The sequence below is a fragment of the Dysidea avara genome, chromosome 3 (assembly GCF_963678975.1).
Source record: "Dysidea avara chromosome 3, odDysAvar1.4, whole genome shotgun sequence".
Taxonomy (NCBI): domain Eukaryota; kingdom Metazoa; phylum Porifera; class Demospongiae; order Dictyoceratida; family Dysideidae; genus Dysidea; species Dysidea avara.
Window position 1 is genome coordinate 30,033,441 of NC_089274.1, and position 22,897 is coordinate 30,056,337.

The following is a 22,897-nucleotide window of genomic DNA, read 5'->3' on the forward strand; positions in this document are numbered from 1 at the left end:
GATTTACTTCAAATTTAGTCAGATTTCAAGGGATTACAGCGTACACAAGGAAATTTTGACGTAAGAAAAATATAACGAATTCACATTTCAGCAGATTTGATGTGACGAAAATCAAGAAATTGTAGACAAAATCTGTACTTTTATTAAAGGAGCTTATAAACATTTGACGAATTTAAATTTGACGAATTAGGTCACATAAACTTAATTATTAATTTCTCATCCTCCTGCACTCAAAATACCAGTGCGGGAGGGTGGATTTTTATTTTATTTTTTACTAACTAGATAGCTGAATTAGCTAGCTAAAATGACTCAGAATGTAGTTTTCTTAGACCGGTCTAGCAAGGTACCAGCCAACTTTAAAAGGTGCTGGATGGCTGAACTAAGCAGTGTTGGGCAAGTTACTTTGTAAAAGTAACTAGTTACATATTACATATTACTTGCAACTGAACTATTTAGTTACAGTTACATATTACCCATAAAATAAAGTAACTGTAATAATATTACATATTATATTACTTTGTGTCCACAGCTTTAAGCTGTCACGTATGAAGCTACCACCTTATCACGTGACATGATTGCGTTGTTGGACAATATGCAAATTTTAGTTATAAGTAAGAAGCTGGTGAATAAGCTTCATTCAGTAGGCCTCGTTACTTCGTTGTGGCTAGCCGTTACTCAGAGGATAACTAACGAGATTAGTAACTTCGTTACTTGTAGTAATAATATTACGTAATATTAGACCCGTTACAGTAACTATATTACTTAGGTAACGCGTTACATTTGTAAGTAAAGTAGCTTGCGTTATATTACCTGTTTTTATAGCGTATTTCGTTATATTACTTTGTTACCACAAAAGTAATAATATTACGTAACGCGTTACTCCCAACACTGGAACTAAGCCACCAGTGGTGCAAAAAATCCTTGATGAGGTAAGGAAAACAGCGGTGCGAGCGGGGATGAGAAACCAATAATTAAGTTTATGCGGATTCGTCAAAAGAATTATGACGTCAAAATTTCCTTGCGCACGGTAGGCCAGGTCACTATAAGCGCCTGTTCTAGATATATTCTAATCGATAAGCGCCGTGGGAGCACGCGAAACTCGACGCGAGGCTAGGGTTCAAGCAGAAATACTGAGAACACCAAGGAGCTCGAGAATACATTCAGAGTGTTTTGCAATAATCTGAAAGTAAGTTGTAGGGAACTGTTAATCGAGGTGTGTACATCGAAACTTAGGCCATAGATTATATCTATGATTATATTACCGTACGCAAGGAAATTTTTACGTCAAAAAACTTTGACAAATTCAGACTTCAGCAGATTTGACGAATAAAATGTTGACGAAAATCAAGAAATTGTAGGCAAAACCTGTACTTTTTAAGGGCGCTTATAAACATTTGACGAATTTAAATTTGACGAATTAAACCAATTCGTCAAAATTTTTTGACGTAAAAATTTCCTTGCGTACGGTATGCTTTAATAGGCCACTCCAAATACCGACACTGCACTGACCGGACAGTTTTTGAAGCCAGTATTTCCCTGGCACAACCATAAGAAGCATGCTTAAGCTTATACAGTGGAACTCCTCTAAGACGGACACCATTGGGGAAATGAATTATGTCCTTTATATGGAGGTGATCCTAACCCATACCCTAACTCTAATCCTACTAACCCGGTTTCCTAACCTAACCTAATCCAACATGATTGTGTTTTATCGTTGATCTGAGGGGACCTTTTTCTAAATTTTAATGCACGAGACTAGACCAAGTGGTGGTCATGGTACCATGTGAACCAGTTTAATGTAAGTGATCATGATGTTATTGAGCATGGGTTAGCAATGTTGCTAAAAATAAAATTTTCGCGGATTTGCAAACACTTTCAAAATGTATTAGACTATATGGAGGTCTAAATATTTCGAGGGTAAAGTTTTCGCTGATAACACCCAAAACCACAAAATCAGCGAAAATTTCCCCCCTCGAAATATTTAGGCTATATGGTACTTTTTTGATTGTGGGTTTTTAATTTTCTGTCTCGTCTTGACCCACTGTAAGAGCTATTTTGTGGCCTTGACCGTTGACTTAGAGTTTGACCACGGTCGCATATCGACCTACAGCAAGAGCCTGAGTGACACCCCCTTGAAGCTGCTTGATTGTGCTGCTGACACGTGAGTTGACACTGAGCCTGTACAGAATGCAAGAACAACTGGAAAATAATGGAAGAATACAGAAGTTGGAGCTGACAGTAACCAGATGCAAGCGGTGGACGGGAAGCAGAGTGGAGTGGTCTTGTTTGCCATCCTATGGTTGTATAATGATTTGCTCTGTTGAATATTTCCCAAACCTTGGATAAAGTTGCAGCAAGACCAGAAGAGAGGTGGAATCTGCCAGCTGTTTTCTCGGAAGTTTCACCACAATACCATACATGGGGGATTGTAATAAAAACCAGCTTGTCAGCTAGCAAGTGATGTTGCAACTGGGTAGCACACATAAAATAACAGTAGCTTTTTTGTCTGCTTGACGACCAAAATTGGACCCATAATTTTTCATTCATTCCATATTTTAGCTATATATATAACATCAGTATCAAGTGTTCTATGAGGATATTTCGAACAGCTCTACAGGTTATATAGAGTGCTTATGTTCAATACGGTGATACCAAGCCCATCCACCACAGTTTTGGCCATCAGTTGTTAGCAGTTTACGCGGATTGGCTAATTTTATGAGCCCATTGTAATATGATACAGGTACTGTAAATTAAACATCCTAATGGTTTTTTTCTCTATGGCCACTCATAGTGACTCAGACTAGTTTCCCATCCTGATGTTTTCAATATTTGGTGCAGGCGGGAGGCTTTATTAGATGTGACTGCTTTATTAAAGTATGTTGATCTTGAGAGGATTTTAAGGTCATGAAACTGTAAGCTAACCCTAGCTAGGACCATTCATTCTAACAATGCAAAATGGAGCCACAGGAAGTGGTTTTGGAAAAAAATGACATGCAATATGGATGCCCAGGCGTGAAGCAGGCGGAGAGATGGGAAACTACAGTCCCGTTTGGAGTGGGCCTATACTAGAATGCATAATGGATTGGAAACACAATATATATTTATGGTTATGGGCTTGATACAGTCATGTAGATTATAGAAATGCAGAAATTCCAGTTGTTTGTAATGCTGATTGCAGGGTTTATGTTATAGTAAGACACTCCAAAGTAGCATCTTCAAAGTATCAAACGGTACAGTCGTACCGTTTAAGTAAGGATCCAGGTGAAATTTTTACGTGCCGCCTAAAATTCCGCCTTTAAAAATCATCCTAGAGACATTTTACGTGACGAAAATCACCTTTGCGGAATAGTACTAGTCCATATCATGAATCACGATAGTGGGTTCATAGTATGGATCGCCCATGTTTTTTGCAAAAATCCTAATAGAACGCACACCTAAAAACCACCTTGAAAAGCATCCTTCAATCCTAAACAACCCTCTGGTGGTTCTTTGCAATGAGTATAGGTCCACTAGTAAGTATCAAGTGAAAAGGAAACAGTACATGTATTTCATACAATACTGAAATTTGCCATTTTGTTCATATTATTATTATTATTCATAATATTATTCTTTCACAGGCATAGCGAAGTTTACAAGGAGAAACCTGGGATAAAAGGTAGTAAAGCTTGCTGAATGGATCATTGTGCGTGTCCATGACCTATTTTTGATTTCGTTTTCGGATGGAAACAGCCCTAACTGGGCCATTTCTTTTTGCCAAAATGCCATTACGCTCGAGAAGCCATACAGGACCGCACTCAAAGTTACGTTTTTTTAGTGTTGACGGTGTTACTATGCAGAATGCAAAATTGCACTGTCTTCTTCATAATCCATTACTGGATTAATAAAAGGTACACAAACTAGACGAATAAAAATTGGAAATTTTAAAATGGGAATAGGGATCGCTGAAAAAAGCCACAAAACAAGAAGGGATTGCTGGGGTGGTAATACAAACCACAAATCCCTATTTTGACTCTTTGTTGGTCGTAATGTATACCACAAATCCCCATTTTGACTCACTTCAAAATGACAGAGCATGTAACTAAAGATTTATGACAGAGAGTCAAAATAGGGATTTCTGGTTTGCATTACCACCCCAGCGATCCCTTCTTGTTTTGTGGCTTTTTCAGTGATCCCTATTCCCATTTTAAAATTTCCAATTTTTAATTCATCTTAATATATACAACAGCATACAGCAAAACACTTGCAGGTAGCCGTATAAATTTTTTTTTAAATCACCATAACTCGAATTTTAGCCTCACTGCCTCACTGCCGGACGGCTAGAGGCCAAACGAAGCAGCGCATAGTCACCATTTTACATCACAATAATAAACTCACCAGTGGGATGTGCCTTTTGGGGTTCCGATGAGTGTAGGTCCTCGGCGCCTTGTCTTTTCTTTTATCTTCAATCAGGCTGCTTGTCTTCTTCATCCACCGAAACCATATTGAGGTGTTAATTTTCTGTATCAGTGTTTTCTTTCAGCAACATATTTAGATGCCACAGAATTATTTCAGAACTGGATTTCAGAAGTGGCGCTACTATGAGAGGTACACTTGCTAGATATGGTACACTTGCTAGATATGGTACACTTGCTAGATATCTGCAACTTCACAATTGGGATCCGGTTCGTGATAGGTTTGTGACCACGCCCACAAAATAAATATATAGGTGAACTAATAGCAAAGAGTACTTAGACCCAACCTCTTAACAATCTAGCTAGCTATGTACTTAACAATAAACAAGATCGCCTCAGGTCTAGCTAGCTGCACACCCCTTGGCTGATTCAAGATATAGAGTCTAATACAACAGTCACTCTAATACAACAGTCATGTATGATAAAATTACATGGTTATGGTAGACATACACTGTAGTTATTTTTATAAGAAAAAGAAGCAAGCACAATATAAAATTAGTATTACTGTTCTAAAGGAGACAGGTACCCCCCAGCAACAGCAAGGTCAACGGCTGCATGGAGGCACACAGGCGCGCTTGGATCTAGAACGTGGTCCCCTGATACGCATCACTGAACAGTGCAGCAAGGAGAACTCCAAACTACAGCCCATAGCCACAGTATGGGGAACTCCACTTCTCACTGAGCAAATGGGCAAGGTGTTTATAAGTGATAGTAGCTATCTGCCTTTACCATACCTACAGATGTGGAAAATACAAGTGGACTTATACAAGTTACATTGTAGCTAGCTGTGCCACAACAAAAAAAACTAAACAAACTAGTATTTAAAAAATTGTTAATTTAAAAATGAAGTAGGGATCTATGCAAAAAAGTAGTGAAACAAGAGATGAATGATGGTGTTACAGCATAGCTCAGTGGGAAGTCCCTACTTTGGCATTGAACAAAGTAATAATAGCTAATGTGCCAAAGTAGGGACTTTCCCACTGAGCTATGCTGTAACACCATCATTCATCTCTTGTTTCACTACTTTTTTTTGCATAGATACCTACTTTATTAACAATTTTTAAAATATAAACATCTGAAGAGAAGGTGTTAGAATGATGCAATGAAAACCGAGGCGGATGTTTTAGAAAATGGTCTGCCAGCAGTGAAAAGGACATCGTAGCTATGCTTTGTGCCATTGCTAGTAACGGTGTCACGCACAAGGCTGCATGGGAAGGCTAACGTACTTTCCTCTCAAGGCTTAGTTGCTGAAACAGCACTTTTATTGGTGATACACACTGCTATCAACAAGAATTGCATCAGTTTGAGTAAGAGAAATCTGTGAAATTAGTGACAGTAGCTACTGTAAGGTTGTATCGTGATTGGTGTAGCTACCAGACACTTGACTAGATGTCGGAGTATCCTTGCAACTAGCCTCATGTAAACGAAATGAAAGTGGAGAAAGACAGCTAGCAAAATTACTGTATAATGGTGCTGGCTTGTCATGTTGCGGGGCAACTCAGCGCATTTTCTAGGAAAGTAAGACACCAATACCTGCCTTGGAACTCCACAGTGCATTTTCTAGGAAAGTAAGACACTAATACCTGCCTTGGAACTCCAGTTAACCCTCCAGCACTGGAAAAGGGTGGTGAAGAACATGCTGGTTTGGTTGTGCTATTGTTTTGTTGACAATATTTCAGCGGTTAACAATAAATTCTTGGTGTGGATTGAGGTGTGGTTAACTAATTAATTGATGTGGTTAGCCGCGAGTCTCTTAGTACTAAGAGTCTTGTGGAGGAGCCTCTATGTGAATAAGAAACTTCCATTTTAATTAAACTTCAAAGCATTGCTAACATACCATTTTCTAAGAATCGTTAACTTATTGATTCAGATATTTATTGATTTGTGAATTGGATTGAACTTATCAGGGACCCTATCAAGTTTGTCTGAGACTAATGCCAAAGCGAAGCCTATTACTGAACCTGATAGCGACATGATTGATATGATCACGTACCCCACACTAATTTTTTAAACACAAACTCACCTTCAGCTGTGTGAAACAACTAACCATCAGTCAAGCCCGTAGCCATAAAATAAATTGTGTTTCTGATTCATGATGTTTGTGCTTCCAATCCATTATGTACGTATCTATGGTCGCATTGTTCAACAATATGGCTGACAAAAATGGTTGTTAAGGAGATGAAAAAGCCATGTATATCTATGCAGCTAGTGAATGAATGCTTGAGTACATGCATTTAAATTGTTTTGACTTTAGAGAAGGTTGGTCTTGCTCCTCATGATAATTATAATAATCTCAAAAGATTCTGAAACTAATTCAACATTGATACTTCAGACCTATGCCAAGGCCTGATTTTGTATGTGCTTTGCAAACCTCTACACAAGCCTCCGAACACTAGTCTCGACACATAACCAGACCACTTTTTTTTTCTTTTGTGTGGGGGTACTGAGGAAAAAAGGATCTGGTATATTGTCACAGCCTTAAACTTAGACCTGTCAAAATGCATCACTCACTCACTCACTCACACACGCACGCACACACACACACACACACACACACACACACACACCACACACACACCACACACACACACACCACACACACCACACACACACACACACACCTTGTTGTTGTTTTCCGTGTATGTATTCACGATGTTTTCTTACTATGTTAGGGAAGGTGATATGTTATGGATTATCTTTCAGCTGAAGGTAATTTATATTAATTGTATGAAGAGTTTGTGGTACGAGCTCTCTTGAGCATGTAGTGTGTCATTGTGTATGTATATGTGCTAGCTTACACAGCAACAATTATGTATTTTAAAATTGTTGTTACATGCAGTATATTCAAATACCTCAGACCAGAAAAATACATTTAACTTGCTAATGTCTTTGTAGGATTACGACTTGATGGTCGCCGTCCACATGAACTACGTAGGATTGAGTGCTCAATGGGTCTGCTAACACAAGCAGACGGTTCTGCTTATCTGGAGCAAGGAAATACAAAAGTATTGGCCACAGTCTATGGTCCTCATGATGTGAGTTCATTCCTTGGGCTGTGTGTTTCTTAGGCAGATTATTACTCTGGGAATATTATTTTCTTTATAACTATTATTGTATCAGTGACTGTTAGTGCAGTATTAGAAGTACAGGTACTCTTACAGTAGGAGTACTGTAGGTGTGCAAGTATTCACTTGGCTGGTTGGGTGTAGGATGTAGAGACATGTGCATGACACACACAATTCTCCCCAAACTATTGCAGTTAGTGGACTGCAGGTGCATGCTCCACAACCAAGCAGCAAGGCACATGCCAGTAAAAGAGTCGGGAAAGAAGAAACAAACCTCAGACTACAAACCTCAGACTCCACTTCCTACAACCAACCAAGTGAACACACATGAGGTTTTATGTTAAACCAGCCAGTATGAGAGAAATATAGGCTAGGCAGGTATTATATGTTTTACTCTGAAATAGTACTACATTCTCTTAGCTGTACAGGTGCTTTAACAGCTGAAAACTACAGAGCAGGCCTTGAATACTACCATTAATTGCTTACCATATAGAGTAAAATGTCAGCAATGGAAAACATTACCAAAGTTGGTGAATTGTGCTACTATTCGCCAAAGTTTTACCACATGAGAAGAATCGTTGTGTGTTGTGTTCATCAGAATGGATGTACAGGTATCCTATTCCAGTTTCGTTGTCATCCACATTGTCATCTTCACGACTGACCCAGCTGATTCAAATGGTCCAGTCGGTCAGCAAAAGCTGCTGAACATATGGTTAATGCCAAACTGAGTTAGCTACAACAGTGAAGTGCCACACATGGTCATTCAACTTCTATCTCACAGGGTCAACAGCAATACAAGGTAGGAAATGAACTGCTTAACACAGAGTAATAGCTTCACTGAATTAGAAATGCACTCTGTATCATGACAAGTTCCTCTCTCAAAAGTAACCATAATATGCCTTAGAAAATGGTATGTTAGCAATGCTTTGAAGTTTGATTAAAATAGAAGTTTCTTATTCATGAAGAGACTCCACCACAAGTCTCTCGGTACTAAGAGACTCGCGGCTAACCACATTAGTAAATTAGTTGTCCACACCAAGAATTTATTGTTAGCTAACCGCTGAAATATTGTCAACAAAACAATAGCACAACTAAACCAGCATTTTCTTCACCACCCTTTTCCGGTGCCGGAGGGTTAACTGGAGTGCCAAGGCAGGTATTGATGTCTTACTTTCCTAGAAAATGGGCTGCGTTGCCATGCGACACGACAAGCCAGCGCCATTATACAGTAATTTTGCTAGCTGTCTTTCTCCACTTTGACTTCGTTTACACAAGGCACAGTGATGCCAATCTACTAATTCTCTCTCGTGGTATAGACTTGCCTTGAATAGTTGCAAGGATACTCCGGCGTCTAGTCAAGCATCTGGTAGCTACACCGTGCAATCATGATACAACCTTACAGTAGCTACTGTCGCTAATTTTTCACAGATTTTTCTTACTCAAACTGATGCAGTTCTTGTTGATAGCAGCGTGTATCACCAACAAAAGTGCCATTTCATCGACTAAGCCTTGAGCGAGAGGAAAATAAATTAGCCTTCCCATGCAGCCTTGTGCACGACACTGTCACTAGCAATGGCGCAAGGCATGGCTACGATGTCCTTTTCACTGCTGGCAGACCATTTTCTAAAACAGTAATACATCCACTTCGGTTTTCATTGCGTCATTCTAACACCTCCTCCTCAGACATTTATACTTTGAAGATGCTAGTTTGGAGCATGTTACTTTAACATAAATCCGACCGACTACTGTGCACAATTAAATTTACAGAGTTCAGATTCTCAGTATTACATTTCAGTTTTGCTAAAAAGTCACAACATTTGCTTTATTACTTTTAGTGATTAGCATAGTGGAGCATTTGCCAAAGCCAATGTTGGCTTTTTAATTTCACAAAGTTTTACACTACCAATGTTTTGCACTAAAAGAGTATCTATTTGATTTGAGAAAGGATGTGTGTCCGTTCACATACATACAAACTTATATATGTAAGTATGCTACACTTTGCTGAAACGGATTTATCAACCACTCTAATAGATTGAAGTTTTGTGTAAATGTGTGTTCATAGTGTAGTTTTTTGTAAACAAGTTGGATGTTATGCTACTGCTTAAAAACCAGGCGCCCATGCAGTTAATGCTACTGTATCCCATTCTGACTAAATAGGCAATTGATCAACCATGTATATAATTTAGCTTATATTCATGCTATTAATCCAGCTAGATAATTAGATTTGTAAATTATATTTCGTAATTCATTAATTTTGTAATTTGGTAATTATGTTGCTATGCACTGCTAAGGGAGCGTAACTCTAACAAATCACTTTAAACCACTATTATGCTCAGAAGTATCTTCTCAGCTGTTTTATAGTGTACCTTTTGTGTTTTCTCATGTAGATTGTTTTGAGGAAGCTTTGAGGCTGCCCTTCATTTTCGTTCACGTGCTAGTACGAGACATGCCCCCTTTCACTTCGAAGGGATTCATTATTTCTGTTAGTATGTGGAGCCAGATACATTGTTTTTTGGTTGTTTTATGCCCAAATAGCCCGTTGTGAATCATAATGTCTTCAGAAACTCACTTTACCCATTTTTGAAGCTGGCATGAATAAACCGCCTCATAGTGAAAGCTTACCTACTGGGAAGATTTATACTGGTTCTGTGCACCACATTATGAAGGCTGCTTTTGACACAAAACTGTTTGCTTGTGTGGGCAAAATGACACGAACTCTCCCTCTCACGCACTCACTCACACACACACACACACACACACACACACACACACACACACACACACACACACACACACACACACACACACACACACACACACACACACACACACACACACACACACACACACACATACACACACCCACCCACCCACACACGCACACAAACACACGCATACACACACACACACGCACACACACAAACACACGCATACACACACGCACACGCACAAACACACACATGCACACGCACACTTTTTCCAAAACAATTACAGTAACCAGGCGCACACCCCACATGCAGGGAAGGGTGGGGCGTGCACCTGGTTAAAAGAAAATGTGGCCATCCACAGTGATTGAACCACTTTGCTCTCAAGTCGCCAACTCTATAAATTGTACCCATAAATGTGGCCAGATTTGCAGAAAGGTACCTTTTTCACACACAAATTTTGACTCAATTTTTGAATTTTGAAGCTTCATAATTATTTATTGATCATGGCATATAATTGCCTGAAATTTTCTATGAGTGTAGATATAGTATCTGGCTGCATTTTGATACTAAGAACAAGTTAATAAGTATAAGGAGTCAAGTGTTGCATCATTTAGTTTGCTGGTGTCTTTTGTCACAACTTGTAATGAAAGTTACATTATAAGTTGAAATACTGTAAAGATAAAGTAGTTCATTCAGGGGTTAAGTACACTCCCCCTTCCCAGGTTAGCTATTTTTCCCTCTACAGTAGGTTTATGCCTTGACACATAGTTAAAGAGAAAATGTCACAGCAAAATTATGCTTTTCATGTTATGGAAATTTTTAGTGCAATTGTGATGGTGAGTGCAGTGATCGGTTGTTCTTACCCATGTATATTCCATGCACAGGTATCTAGTAATCACATGCAGTGCATATAAGAACTGATTTCTAAAGCACTGTCCATCTTCAGAATCACTGCTTTTCCATTCTATAGCCAGCTAAGATTTTATACAAATTTCAGAAGAATATAAAATTGTTGCAATTTTACTATTCTTGTGTAGTATTTTTTTTGGTGTACTGTATGTCTTGGCTTACTTTTGTACTGGTACATGTGTTCATGTGTGTAAATGATTTTTTTTTTTTGTAGGTCAGTCAGAAGTTTAAAGTGGTCCACAACAAATGTGTCATCAATTGCCAAGTTAGTGCAGCAACTTTTAGTTCAAATGAAAGGAAGGGAAGACCCAAGGGTGACAGGTATGTGATATGTTGACTATATAGCCCCTGTATAGAGCCATATGATTAAAATTATTGGCTTCACTAGTGTGATTAAAATGGAGTAGGATTCATTCATATAATTATCCACTGGAACCCTATTCATTTATGTAGTGTAAATTAGTTAACTATTCTGGTATAGCACAACTCTGATGCTCTATTAGAATATGTGGCTGTGACTGCTCTATTAGAGTATCTAAGTGAGCTATGCAATAGATGAAGGCCTGAAGGGTGTGTTTGCCATATCTTGTGTTCTACAGCAAAAACTTTGTTTGCAGCTATGGTAGATCATAGGGATGTGGTCACTGTGATAATATTATCTAATCCGAAACAGTCAAGCTGTAAAAAAACAGTGCGGCCCTCAAAAAGGCTATGGTGAAGAAAGATGTGAAATCCAAGGTGGCGGCCAAGAAATGGCTGTGATGGTAGGTTAATGATAAAAATTTTAACAACGACAATTGAGGTGAATTTTTGTGCCGCTTGGTCTTGGCAAAAAATTCACCTAAATTGCTGTTATTAAAATTTTTACCATTAACCTACCATCACAGCCATTTCTTGGCTGCCACCTTGGATTTCACATCTTTTTTCACCATAGCCTTTTTGAGGGCAGCACTGTTTTTTTACAGCTTGGCTGTTTTGGATTAGATTTCATTTCTTTTGGTATTTGTATACCACAAAGCCGGCCTATGGCCGGCTTTGGGACTTTTTTAACCTGTCTTTTTTTCTTTACCACAGGAAGAAGAAAAGATGAAGCAGATGTACTTTAAATATTTATCAGTAAATGTACAAATTACAGGGGGTGTATACGTATATATAATACATATATTTATTACAGAACTCTCCATGGTGGTTTCTTTGCAACTGAACACTTTACAAGGTGACTTCTTCTTGCTGCCCTCTCTACAGGGTGAATTGTTGGTAGCTGAACAATCTACAAGGTAACTTCTTCTAGCTGATCTCTCTACAGGGTGATTTGTTTGTAGCTGAACTATCTACAAGGTAACTTCTTCTAGCTGATCTCTCTACAGGGTGATTTGTTTGTAGCTGAACTCTCTACAGGCGATTTCTTTGCAGCTGAACTCTCTACATGATGGTTTCTTTGTAGCTGAATTCTCCACAAGGTAACTTCTTCTAGCTGATCTCTCTACAGGGAGATTTGTTTGTAGCTTAACTCTCTACAGGTGATTTGTTTGCAGCTGAACTCTCTACATGATGGTTCTTTGTAGCTGAACTCTCTACAAGGTAACTTCTTCTAGCTGATCTTTCTACAGGGAGATTTGTTTGCAGCTGAACTCTCTACATGATGGTTTCTTTGTAACTGAACTCTTTACAAAGTGACTTCTTCTAGCTGATCTTTCTAGAGGGTGATTTGTTTGTAGCTGAATTCTCTACAAGGAAACTTCTTTTAGCTTATCTCTCTACAGGGAGATTTGTTTGTAGCTGAACTCTCTACAGGTGATTTGTTTGCAGCTGAACTCTCTACATGATGGTTTCTTTGTAGCTGAACTCTCTACAAGGTAATTTCTTTTAGCTGATGTCTCTACAAGGTCACTAGTTTGTAGCTGAACTCTCTACATGATGATTTCTTTGTAACTGAACTCTCTACAAGGTGACTCCTTCTAGCTGATCTTTCTACAGGGTGATTTGTTTGTAGCTGAACCCTCTACAAGGAAACTTCTTCTAGCTGATCTCTCTACAGGGAGATTTGTTTGTAGCTGAACTCTATACAGGTGATTTGTTTGCAGCTGAACTCTCTACATGACAGTTTCTTTGTAGCTGAACTCTCTACAAGGTAACTTCTTCTATTGATCTCTCTACAGGGAGATTTGTTTGTAGCTGAACTCTCTCTGTAGGTGATTTGTTTGCAGCTGAACTCTCTACATGATGGTTTCTTTGTAACTGAACTCTCCACAAGGTAACTTCTTCTAGCTGATCTTTCTACAGGGTGATTTTTTTGTAGCTGAACTCTCTACAAGGAAACTTCTTCTAGCTGATCTCTCTACAGGGAGATTTGTTTGTAGCTGAACTCTCTACAGGTGATTTGTTTGCAGCTGAACTCTCTACATGATGGTTTCTTTGTAACTGAACTCTCTACAAGGTGACTTCTTCTAGCTGATCTTTCTACAGGGAGATTTGTTTGTAGCTGAACTCTCTACAGGTGATTTGTTTGCAGCTGAACTCTCTACATGTTGGTTTCTTTGTAGTAGAACTCTCTACAAGGTAACTGATGTCTCTACAAGGTCACTAGTTTGTTGCTGAACTCTCTATATGGTGGTTTCTTTGTAACCGAACTCTCTACAAGGTGACTTCTTCTAGCTGATCTTTCTAGAGGGTGATTTGTTTGTAGCTGAACTCTCTACAAGGAAACTTCTTCTAGCTGATCTCTCTACAGGGAGATTTGTTTGTAACTGAACTCTCTACAGGTGATTTGTTTGCAGCTAAACTCTCTACATGATGGTTTCTTTGAAGCTGAACTCTCCACAAGGTAACTTCTTCTAGCTGATCTCTCTACAGGGAGATTTGTTGTAGCTGAACTCTCTACAAGGAAACTTCTTCTAGCTGATCTCTCTACAGGGAGATTTGTTTGTAACTGAACTCTCTACAGGTGATTTGTTTGCAGCTGAACTCTCTACATGATGGTTTCTTTGAAGCTGAACTCTCCACAAGGTAACTTCTTCTAGCTGAACTCTCTACAGGTGATTTGTTTGCAGCTGAACTCTCTACATGATGGTTTCTTTGTAGCTGATCTCTCTACAAGGTAATTTATTTTAGCTGATGTCTCTACAAGGTCACTAGTTTGTAGCTGAACTCTCTACATGATGGTTTCTTTGTAACTGAACTCTCTACAAGGTGACTCCTTCTAGCTGATCTTTCTACAGGGTGATTTGTTTGTAGCTGAGCTCTCTACAAGGAAATTTCTTCTAGCTGATCTCTTTACAGGGAGATTTGTTTGTAGCTGAACTCTCTACAGGTGTTTTGTTTGTAGCTGAACTCTCTACATGATGGTTTCTTTGTAGCTGAACTCTCTACAAGGTAATTTATTTTAGCTGATGTCTCTACAAGGTCACTAGTTTGTAGCTGAACTCTCTACATGATGGTTTCTTTGTAACTGAACTCTCTACAAGGTGACTCCTTCTAGCTGATCTTTCTACAGGGTGATTTGTTTGTAGCTGAGCTCTCTACAAGGAAACTTCTTCTAGCTGATCTCTCTACAGGGAGATTTGTTTGTAGCTGAACTCTTTACAGGTGTTTTGTTTGCAGCTGAACTCTCTACATGATGGTTTCTTTGTAGCTGAACTCTCTACAAGGTAATTTCTTCTAGCTGATCTTTCTACTGGGTGATTTGTTTGTAGCTGAACTCTCTACAAGGGAACTTCGTCTAGCTGATCTCTCTATAGGGAGATTTGCTTGTAGCTGAACTCTCTACATGTGATTTGTTTGCAGCTGAACTCTCTACATGATAGTTTCTCTGTAGCTGAACTCTCTATAAGGTAACTTCTTTTAGCTGATGTCTCTACAAGGTCACTAGTTTGTAGCTGAACTTTCTACATGATGATTTCTTTGTAACTGAACTCTCTGCAAGGTGACTTCTTCTAGCTGATCTCTCTACAGGGTGATATGTTTGTAGCTGAACCCTCTACAAGGAAACTTCTTCTAGCTGATCTCTCTACAGGGAGATTTGTTTGTAGCTGAACTCTCTACAGGTGATTTGTTTGCAGCTAAACTCTCTACATGATGGTTTCTTTGTAGCTGAACTCTCTATAAGGTAACTTCTTCTATTGATCTCTCTACAGGGCGATTTGTTTGTAGTTGAACTCTCTACATGGTAGTTTCTTTGTAGCTGAACTCTACAAGGTGATTTCTTCTAGCTGAACTATCCCTTTCCATAGTTGCATGAACTCCCTATAAGGTAAATTTTTCTAGCTGATCTCTCTACAGGGTGAATTGTTTGTAGCTGATCTCTCTACAGGGTGACTTGTTTCTAGCTGATCTCTATACAGTTTACTTGTTTCTAGCTGATCTCTTGAATTATCTTCAGGCTGACTGCTCTATTAGGATGACTGCTCTATTAGAGTATCTCGATCTCGCACTTGCTGCACCAAGTTGGATTTCGTGTTATAACTCCGTGGCTTTAAGTCAGATTCTTCTACACCATTGAAGAACCTTTCTAAGATGATTACTCCTTCTATACAGCGATTTTCAAAGCATTCCCCCTAGCGGTTTATCTGGTAGGCGTGGCAAGTAGTCGTTTTCTATTAGCTAATCTTGATTGCATAATTGTTACACACTGTTGGTTTTTTCGTTGTATCTTCCTGGTTTTTAGCTCGATTTCTTTCAAACCACAAAAGGTTTGAGGTTCAATAGTTAACCTATTCACCCAGCTTCTTCCCATATGTGGTTTACCCTGTAGGCGTGACAACATATTGGTGTTATTTTTCTTGAATAGTCGATCATAACTCTTTTCCTGTTTATTGTATCCTAGCCAAAGTTGGTACAGATATGCGCCCCTTTTGTGTGCCAAATTTCAAGGCAATCGGATATTATAGCGTTCACGTTTTATAGCAGTTTTTGTAAGTGTGCGAAAAGAGGAAGAAAAATAAGAAGAAAAAAATGAAGAAACTAAGCCAATTTTTGAAGTTGCATATCTCGGGAACGCTTGAAGCGATTTCGCTCTAATTTGGAATGTGGAGTGCTGAAGGTGGAGGGAGTGTCCACAGCAAAAATCGTCTTGTTTCATCAAGGCAGCACAGAGCTACGGAGGTGCGAAAATTGCGTTTTCTTTCTTCCTGTCAATATACTCACGGGTGTTGCGCGCCGGCTTCTTGGGCCGCACGACACACTACCGTGTGTCTTGATAATCATTTTTAAGGACGTGGCAGTGGATTCTGATTGTTTAAGGGTGTGGTCAAAACATGATAGTTTTATAAGTGCAGCTACTGGTATCTACCCCCTTTTACAGTACCATACACTGTAAGTGTTTTTAATACTGGATTTGATTTTACAGGTGCAGATGCACAAAGACTCTTTCTTAAAATATTTCCATTATATTTCTATGATGGTTTATTACAGCAACATTCTGGAGGGTACCTTTCAATTAACCCTGCCAAACAGTACTATCATACTGTTTGATGCAGGAATGATGCTGTGCATTATATTCATGTATACTGTGTTTATCCCTTAAGCTAGAAGTGCTTCATTTCCAAAACACTTTCAAAATAATTTTAATCTTCTACCAAAGAGTCTTGTGTGCACAAAATGTTTGTATCACTATGAAGTACATATGGTATGCATCTTTAATACATTCCTATGTACATTGTATAGACGATCAACAGAATTTTCCAATGCTATAAAACAAACATTTGAAGCAGCAGTACTTGTAGAATTGTTTCCAAGATCACAGATTGATATTTATGTTCAGATACTTCAGTCTGATGGAGGTACAGATGTATAATATAGTTGAAGTACATGTATTTTAAATACATTTTTGATATGTATGTGTTTATTTGATTCTTTGTCATGTTGGCTACCTGAGCTTCCATCATTGAATAAAAGCACCATGGTATACTGTATGGACTGCTCTATAGTTAAAATTAACCATTAAGTTTCTCCCTTTTAGGATACAGGTCTACATGTATAAATGCAGCAACACTAGCATTCATCAATGCTGGGATACCAATGAAGGACTATGTGTGTGCATGCAGTGCTAGTTTTGTTGAGGAACAGTCTATTCTTGGTATGTGTAGTAGAGTGAAACCTATCTTTTCTGGTTGCAGTTGGCTATGCATGTATTAAATAGGTCAGCATTGTACACAAAATGACACCAAGGTTTTTACAAGTGGCTGTGTGGGCACAGGTGATCTCTAAGTTATTGTTATGTAGCTGGGACCTGAATAGGCAGGTTTCACTGAATGTATGAGTAAACACTGCATGTATACCTGATCATTTCCATTCAGATATTAACCAATCAGAAGAAAACTGTGGTGGTCCAGACCTTACAGTCGCTACATTGCCTAAATCAGGAAAGATAGTATTTTTACAGGTACAGGGATGTATGTACAACACATGCAATTGAATGTACTGTAGTGTACATTAATTTGGAAAGTGAACAAAGATTTTCTTGCTTGGACAACGATCACAGTAAATACGATTATCTGGTTTAAAACTATACAGATGATATTAGCATCATGGGGCAAGCCTATGTGCTTGAAGTGTCTTATTTATTTTTTAAATTTATTTATTTATTAAGTCTTTACAGCACAAGTACTGAAGGTCTGTAGGACACCTGGTCCTACAACAAATAAGCCACCCTGTAGAGAGTTCATGCAGCTACTAAAATTGAGAGAACAGCTAGAAACAAGTCACCCTGTAGATAGATCAGTTACCCTGTAGAGAAAGTTGTTACAAAAAGTATGTTTGAAAAAGTGGAGAAAGGATTATATAATAAATGCATACATAAATCCATGTGACTGATTTTGTTATGCATGCAGTGAATCAGAAGGCAGCTGACAGTCATTATTACCCTGTAGCACCGTTTTTGCTTAGCAATGAATATTGTTATATACAAGGGGGTGGCACTCCAATATATCTTGTACTCCGATCTAAAAAATAAGCATTGACCCTTGACTTTCATGGAGTGACTCCGAAAGTGTCAATCATGATATATACAACCCTGTACCATGAAGCCACCTAACTTTAAAGGCAAATTTAGGGTACATATCTTATAATCCCTGGCTGGCCTTTAACCATGGCTGGCTATGGTTACAATGTACCATAGCCTTGAGTACCGCCAATTTCTTTATATATAAAAAAGTCAAGCCAAAATTCATTGTGGGAATTTATTATTGGTCATGTGATGAAAACTATGCGTCTGATTTTGCATCCTGCACTCAGACTGAACCCTTATGAAAATTTTATTAAGCTGCACACATGCAAGTGCTGTTATTTTGTATGTATACTTGTGCTTGTGTGCGCATAGTAGTATTTGGTCCAATTGCACACATGCATTTCCATAACTGTTGCATGTAAATGCTTGCATGTGTGCAACTTGTGAGCAGTTTAGCAACTGAGCGACTGCATGCATGCAGCTTGCTAATGCTAGCTATTTATTAAATTTCTTTTAAATTTGTAATTCACATATACAAAAGAAAAAAAAATTGTTGGTGACAGCTTGTCAAATTGCTCTTCTCCCCAACTCAAAGACTGTTGTACCGTGGTTATTTTGGACTCTACTAACGGTACCTGCCAAGGTTATAACATTATATCGTCAGGACTGTTGTTTTTGTGCGTGTTTTTACCAGGACATAGAGCATTAATTAGAGTGATTAATGGCTGCTCTTAAGTTGAAATGCAACGTCTCCCCCAAATAAGGATAATAAAAAACACAAAGATGAGGATTGTGTCATTGTTGTAAGCCAGCTACTGATAACGTGATGGAGTGCGTTTGGTGTGAAGCTTGACTTCATGCGAGCTGCGTCAAGTTAAGCGAGGAACAACGTGTCTTAATTGGTAATGTTTCCTTTCTGTACCCCTTGTCTTCAAGCACTCCCTTTAGCTTTCCAGTCCTATGAAGGTTTTTACTTGTGGATTCAAGGATCTCAACTATTGAGAAATCTATCAGTAAGATGCAAACCTCTGCACTTCAGGGCCTGAAAGCTCAGTTAACAACTCTCCAGACGATTACCTCTAACCTCACAACAAAGGTCAAGTACCTGTGTACTCAGAACACTACTCTTCAGGATCAGATACAGGCAGCTTCATAACTAAGTCGACTTCATGTTCAAGTGGCTTTGAGGCAACTAAGTCTACATTTGATGTAGCTGATGAAATAGTTGATTGTGATCGATGTAAAAGAAACTAGTATTTTAAAAATTGTTAATTTAAAAATGAAGTAGGGATCTATGCAATAAAAAGTAGTGAAACAATAGACGAATGATGGTATTACAGCATAGCTCGGTGGGAAGTCCCTACTTTGGCAATGAACAAAATAACAATAGTTAATGTGCCAAAGTAGGGACTTTCCCACTGAGCTATGCTGTAACACCATCATTCATCTCTTGTTTCACTACTTTTTATTGCATAGATCCCTACTTCATTTTTAAATTAACAATTTTAAAATACTAGTTTGTTTAGTTTTTTGTTGTGGCACAGTTAGCTACAATATAACTTGTATTAGTCCACTTTTCCACATCTGTAGGTATGGGAAAGGCAGATACCATCACTTATAAACATCTTGCCCATTTGCTCAGTGAGAAGTGGAGTTCCCCCTATTCTGTGGTTATGGGCAGGCTTCGCTGTAGTTTGAGGTTCTCCTTGCTGCGCTCTTCAGTAATGAGTATCTGGGATCGCATTCTAGGTGCAAGTGTCCCTGTGTGCCTCCAGCTGTCAACCTTGCTGTTGCTGAGGGGTACCTGTCTTCTTTAGAACAATATTATACTAATATTATATTGTGCTTGCTTCTTTTTCTTATAATAATAATTATGTCTTCCAGAACAACGTAACTTGTAACTTCTATCATACATGACTGTTGTATTAGAGTGACTGTTGTATTATAGTATATCTCGAGTCAGCCAAGGGGTGTGCAGCTAACTAGACCAACAAGGAGTGAGGTGATCTTGTTTATTGTTAACTAAACAAATAGATTGTTAAGAGGTCGGGCCTTAATACTCTTTCGCGATTATCTTTATTTGGGGGAGCGTGGTCGCAATACTATCGCGAACGGGATCCCAATTGTGAAGTTGCAGATATCTAGCAAGTGAAACTCTTATAGTAGCGCCGGGACTGAAGCGCTTCTGAAATCCAGCTCTGAAATAATTCTGTAGCGTCTAAATATGCTGCTGAAAGAAAGCATTGATACGGAAAATTAACGCCTCTATATGGTTTCGTTGGATGAAGAAGAAGACAAGTAGCCTGATTGAAGATAAAAGAAAAGACAAGGCGCAGAGGGCCTATACTCGTCAGAACCCTAAAAGGCACATCCCACTGGTGAGTTTGTTATTTTGGCATAAAATGGTGGCCACGCACTGCTTCGTTTGGCCTCTAGCCTTGCGACTGTGGTGTGGCAGTGAGACTAAAATTTGAGTTTTGTTGATTTTTTAAAATTCTATATCCGGTCACCTGTTAGTGTTTTGTTATATTTAATGCCGTAGTATGTATTATATGGACTAGTACTATTCCGTAACAGTGATTTTCGTTGTGTAAAATGTCTCTAGGGTGATTTTTGGAGGTGTAATTTTGGGTGGCGTGAAAGTTTCACTGCAATCCCTACTTAAACGGTACAGTTGTTTGATGTTATTGTCTACAACCTTCCAGAGGAATCTAACCTAGCTGCAGATAAAGCCAAATTTATTGAAATATGTAAAGCAGTTAGGGATAATGACATCAGTATTGAGAAGTTATTCCGCCTTGGTTGGAAAATAAAAATAGACACCATCCCTTATTGGTCAGATTTGATTATGAGACTAAGCAAAGTATCCTGTCAGCTGCTCCACGTTTACGCTCAACTAATGAATTTAAGCAAGTGTACATTGTAACTGATATGACTAAGCTGGAAAGGGAAAGACACAAAAAGGTTGTTACAGAACTCAAAAGAAGATCAAGTGGTGAGATTAATCTTATTATACGTAATGGAAACATAGTGTCTTGTTGTCCTCGCACTGAGCCAAAACAAAACAGTACACACTTCAGCTCAAACACCCAAAACACCTATGGGTGGATCAAATCAAGTCTTCCTGACAACCTTTCCTGTGACATTGAGGGGCTTAATATACTATACACAAATATTGACCAATTTTTAAATAAAAGAGATGATCTGATATTATACTAATCACTGAAATTTTACCAAAACTTCACTGTAATACATTAACCTCTGCTCGATTTTCCCTCAATGGCTACTCTCCTATTTTTAATTTTGATCCAGATGCTACTCATTCATCTTCTGTTCGTGGTGTGGGTATTTATGTTTCTGAGAAGTTGTCCTTCAGTGAAGTCCATTTTGATAGTTTTAATATTGTTGAGAATACAGTATGTGGATTTAAGTAGCTCTTAGAGGTCACAACTCACTGCTGGTGGGCTGCATTTATCGCAGTCCATCATCTCTGACACACACCAAAGTACCATCAACTTATGTAACCTGTTGTTATCACTCCAAGGATACTCTCATGTTCTCATTTGGGATGAATTCAATTACCCCAATATCAACTGGTCATCATTATCATGTAGTACATCATACGTACTCATGAATGTTTTTAGATGCAATTCACAACAACATGTAACAGAACCAATTCACTATAGACCAAACACTAATGCTAATGTTTTAGACTTAGTTTTTACTAATGAGGAAGCTATGATAAATACCATAAATTATCTCCCTGTTATTGGTTGTAGTGATCATGTGTGTCTTCAATTCGAATTATTATGTTACTCTACTCATACTAAAGCAAGCTTATCTAGATGTAATTTACACCAAGCTGACTTTGATAAGATGAGAAATTTGATTGAAGAAGTCAACTGGAAAGACATTTTGTCACCCCACTCTGCTTGGAAATTATTTGCAAAAAAATTCTCAGATATTCTTGACGATTGTGTTCCTCAAGGTGTACCTAGAAGGAAATCGTGTATTTTTATGAACCAAAAGGCCCTTAATTTAAGATTAAGAAACAGGAAATGCAAAGTGTGGAATAAGTACATCCATAGGAATTCTCATGACGATTACTTACATACGTTACTCTCAAGTAAGAAATGAACTACGAAACTTGACAAGACGTTCACATTCTAATTATGAAAACAAGTTAGTCTCTTGAGCTAAAGAAAATCCTAGGCAGCTTTGGAAATATATTAACTCCCAACTAAAAGTATACCCATCAATTGACTCTCTTCATGCTCCTGACAATGCAATTTCACATTCAGATAGTGAGAAGTGTAACTTGCTAAACAATTATTTTGCTAGTTTTTTTACCAATGAAGATCTCCATGCCTTCATTCTACATGCCCCAGGTTGTAGATCCACTTAGTGACATAGAATTTACACCACAAGAAGTATATGTTAAGTTGTCTATGCTCAATCCAACTAAAGCATAAGGACCAGATGGTTGGCCAATATTGTCATTGAAGGAATGTGGACAACAGCTAAGCGTGCCACTATCAATTTTGTTTAACAAATCTTTCAACTCTTCTACTTAGTGGTGTGCCTCAAGGCTCTGTGCTCGGTCTCCTGTTGTTTAATATTTATGTCAACAACATACCCATCCAAGTCAACAGTTCTGTCTTACAATTTGCTGACGACTACAGGATGCTCATGATTTTCAGCAGTTACAAGATGACTTGTGGCTACTACAACATCTCTAAATGCTTCTTACTGCATCTTGGTCCACCACACAAGTATGGTGAGTACAATATTCAGGATACAATAATATCTTCTAGTGATACA

At 38.4% G+C, this 22,897-nt stretch overlaps 1 protein-coding gene across 1 annotated transcript in view; it reads left to right on the forward strand.

Annotated features, from left to right (window-relative positions):
- The first annotated feature begins 1,052 nt into the window (after window positions 1-1,052).
- The window catches only part of LOC136250651 (exosome complex component RRP41-like), a 29,801-nt gene continuing 7,956 nt past the window's right edge, over window positions 1,053-22,897 (forward strand). The window contains exons 1-7 of the mRNA XM_066042877.1: window positions 1,053-1,186; window positions 7,124-7,160; window positions 7,347-7,486; window positions 11,348-11,454; window positions 16,795-16,910; window positions 17,090-17,206; window positions 17,427-17,512. Coding sequence (XP_065898949.1) covers window positions 7,139-7,160; window positions 7,347-7,486; window positions 11,348-11,454; window positions 16,795-16,910; window positions 17,090-17,206; window positions 17,427-17,512 — 588 coding nt within the window. The 5' untranslated portion in view covers window positions 1,053-1,186; window positions 7,124-7,138. The remainder of the gene's footprint in view (window positions 1,187-7,123; window positions 7,161-7,346; window positions 7,487-11,347; window positions 11,455-16,794; window positions 16,911-17,089; window positions 17,207-17,426; window positions 17,513-22,897) is intronic.